Source organism: Sciurus carolinensis, chromosome 17 (assembly GCF_902686445.1).
Source record: "Sciurus carolinensis chromosome 17, mSciCar1.2, whole genome shotgun sequence".
Classification (NCBI taxonomy): domain Eukaryota; kingdom Metazoa; phylum Chordata; class Mammalia; order Rodentia; family Sciuridae; genus Sciurus; species Sciurus carolinensis.
Window position 1 is genome coordinate 9,260,858 of NC_062229.1, and position 2,023 is coordinate 9,262,880.

Sequence of the window (2,023 nt, forward strand, 5' to 3'; positions counted from 1 at the left end):
ATTAAAAAACTTAAAGACTTCTGGTTTCTGCTCTCAAGGCCTGGCTCCTGGCGAGATCCAGGTCTGAGACCAAACATACTGATAGTACTGGGCCCAATGGCTCCAGACAATAACTTCATATGTTTACTCTGGTGTATTTAAGAGAGATGAGAAGCACTCAAAGGTGACAAGACTGCTTTCTTTGGTTATGTATGCTGCGAAATGCCCATGATGTCTCTCCGGTGCTGACTTGGTATGCTACCTGGGATGGTTTTCCTTTGTATTTACTTTACATGTCTTAATAAATGCTATCTTTTCCTATACGGCTTGTGGTGGCACATTCAGCGGATCGACCCATATAAATTATAAGTCTGTGCACAGCAATGGGAAATACGTTCCCAAAGAGGTAATCAGAAAAACACAAGAAGCTGAAAATATTCTGGAAGGTAAGTGGCACATAATGTTCTCTGATATGGACTCTGTAGAATTCAAATAATGCAGTTCTAATTTTACATAGTGTTTGGGTATTTTAAGTCAAAATAATGCATACTGTTGTTTTTGTGGTAATTGATTATTGGGTATTTTTTCTAAACCTGTTTTCTTTCTTTCCTTTTTCTTTTTTTGTGGTGCTGGGGACTTGAACCCAGGGCCTTGTGCTTACGAGGCAAGCACTCTCCCAACTGAGCTATATACCCAGCCCTAAACCTCTTTTCTGTTTCAAAAGGTGTCCAAACAAAAGTGAACAAGAAAATATAACACACGTCTCAGAATTCCATCTCATGGGACTCCCAGAGGACCCAGACCTGCAGCCCATCATCTTTGGACTATTCCTGTCCCTGTACCTGGTCACAGTGCTTGGGAACCTGCTCATTATTCTGGCTGTCAGCTCTGACCCCCACCTCCACACCCCCATGTACTTCTTCCTCTCCTTTCTTTCCTTGGCTGACATCGGTTTCATCTCCACCACAGTCCCAAAGATGATTGTGGACATCCAAACTCACAGCAGAGCCATTTCCTATGTGGGCTGCCTGAGTCAGATGTCCCTTTTTATTATTTTTGGATGTACGGATGAAATGCTGTTGACTGTGATGGCCTATGACCGCTTTGTGGCCATCTGTCACCCCCTGCATTACTCAGTTATCATGAATCCTCGCCTCTGTGGCTTCTTAGTTTTGGTGTCTTTTGGTTTTAGCCTTTTGGAATCCCAGGTGCACAATTTGATTGCCTTACAGTCTATATACTTCAAGGACATGGACATTTCTAATTTCTTCTGTGACCCTTCTCAGATCCTTAGTCTTTCTTGTTCTGATCCCCTTACCAGAGATATAGTCATGTATTTTATTGGTGTGGTCTATGGTATTCTTCCTCTCTCAGGGACATTTTTCTCTTATTATAAAATTGTTTCTTCTATTCTGCAAATGCCATCATTAGGCAGCAAGTACAAAGCCTTCTCCACCTGTGGGTCTCACCTCTCAGTTGTTTGCTTATTTTATGGAACAGCCTTTGGAGTGTACCTTTCTTCAGATCAGTTATCATTCACCAGAAAGGGTGTGGTGTCCTCAGTGATGTACACTGTGGTCACCCCCATGCTGAACCCCTTCATCTACAGCCTGAGTAACAGGGACATTAGAAGTGCCCTGAGGAGGCTGCACGGGAGAACAGTGTGATCTCAGGTGTGTGGCATCCATTTGGAATGTATGCCGGAAACTCAGCAAAATTAAACATCTAGACATTAAATTTGCTTCCTTGATCACATTATTTGAGTTTGATGTCTTTATGTCCACATCTTACTTCATAGTGGAATAGTGGCTTGCAGAGGCCAGAAAAGGAGGAATTGGAAGTATCTTAATGGGTATAAAGTCTGTTTGGGAAGATGAAATATTCCTGGAGATGGAAGATGTTGATGGTTGCACAAGGAGTTGACTGTAATTACTGCTACTGAGCTGTGCACTTGATCACGGCAGAAATGACTGCATTGTCATCTGTATTTTGACAATATTACCTATGAGTCAGAAAAACCAGTGGAATTTTAGGGAAAAAACAA

The 2,023-nt window shown here is 42.1% G+C and overlaps 1 protein-coding gene across 1 annotated transcript; it reads left to right on the forward strand.

Moving 5' to 3' along the window:
• The first annotated feature begins 752 nt into the window (after positions 1 to 752).
• Positions 753 to 1,646, forward strand: LOC124967831 (olfactory receptor 7E24-like). Its single transcript, XM_047530186.1, has one exon. It carries the CDS (start codon positions 759 to 761, stop codon positions 1,644 to 1,646), a length of 888 nt encoding a protein of 295 aa, XP_047386142.1. The 5' UTR covers positions 753 to 758.
• The last annotated feature ends 377 nt before the right edge of the window (positions 1,647 to 2,023 follow it).

Coding starts and splice junctions, on each gene's coding strand:
- LOC124967831 (XM_047530186.1), top strand. CDS start 759: ATGGGACTCCCAGAGGACCCAGACCTGCAGCCCATCATCTTTGGACTA.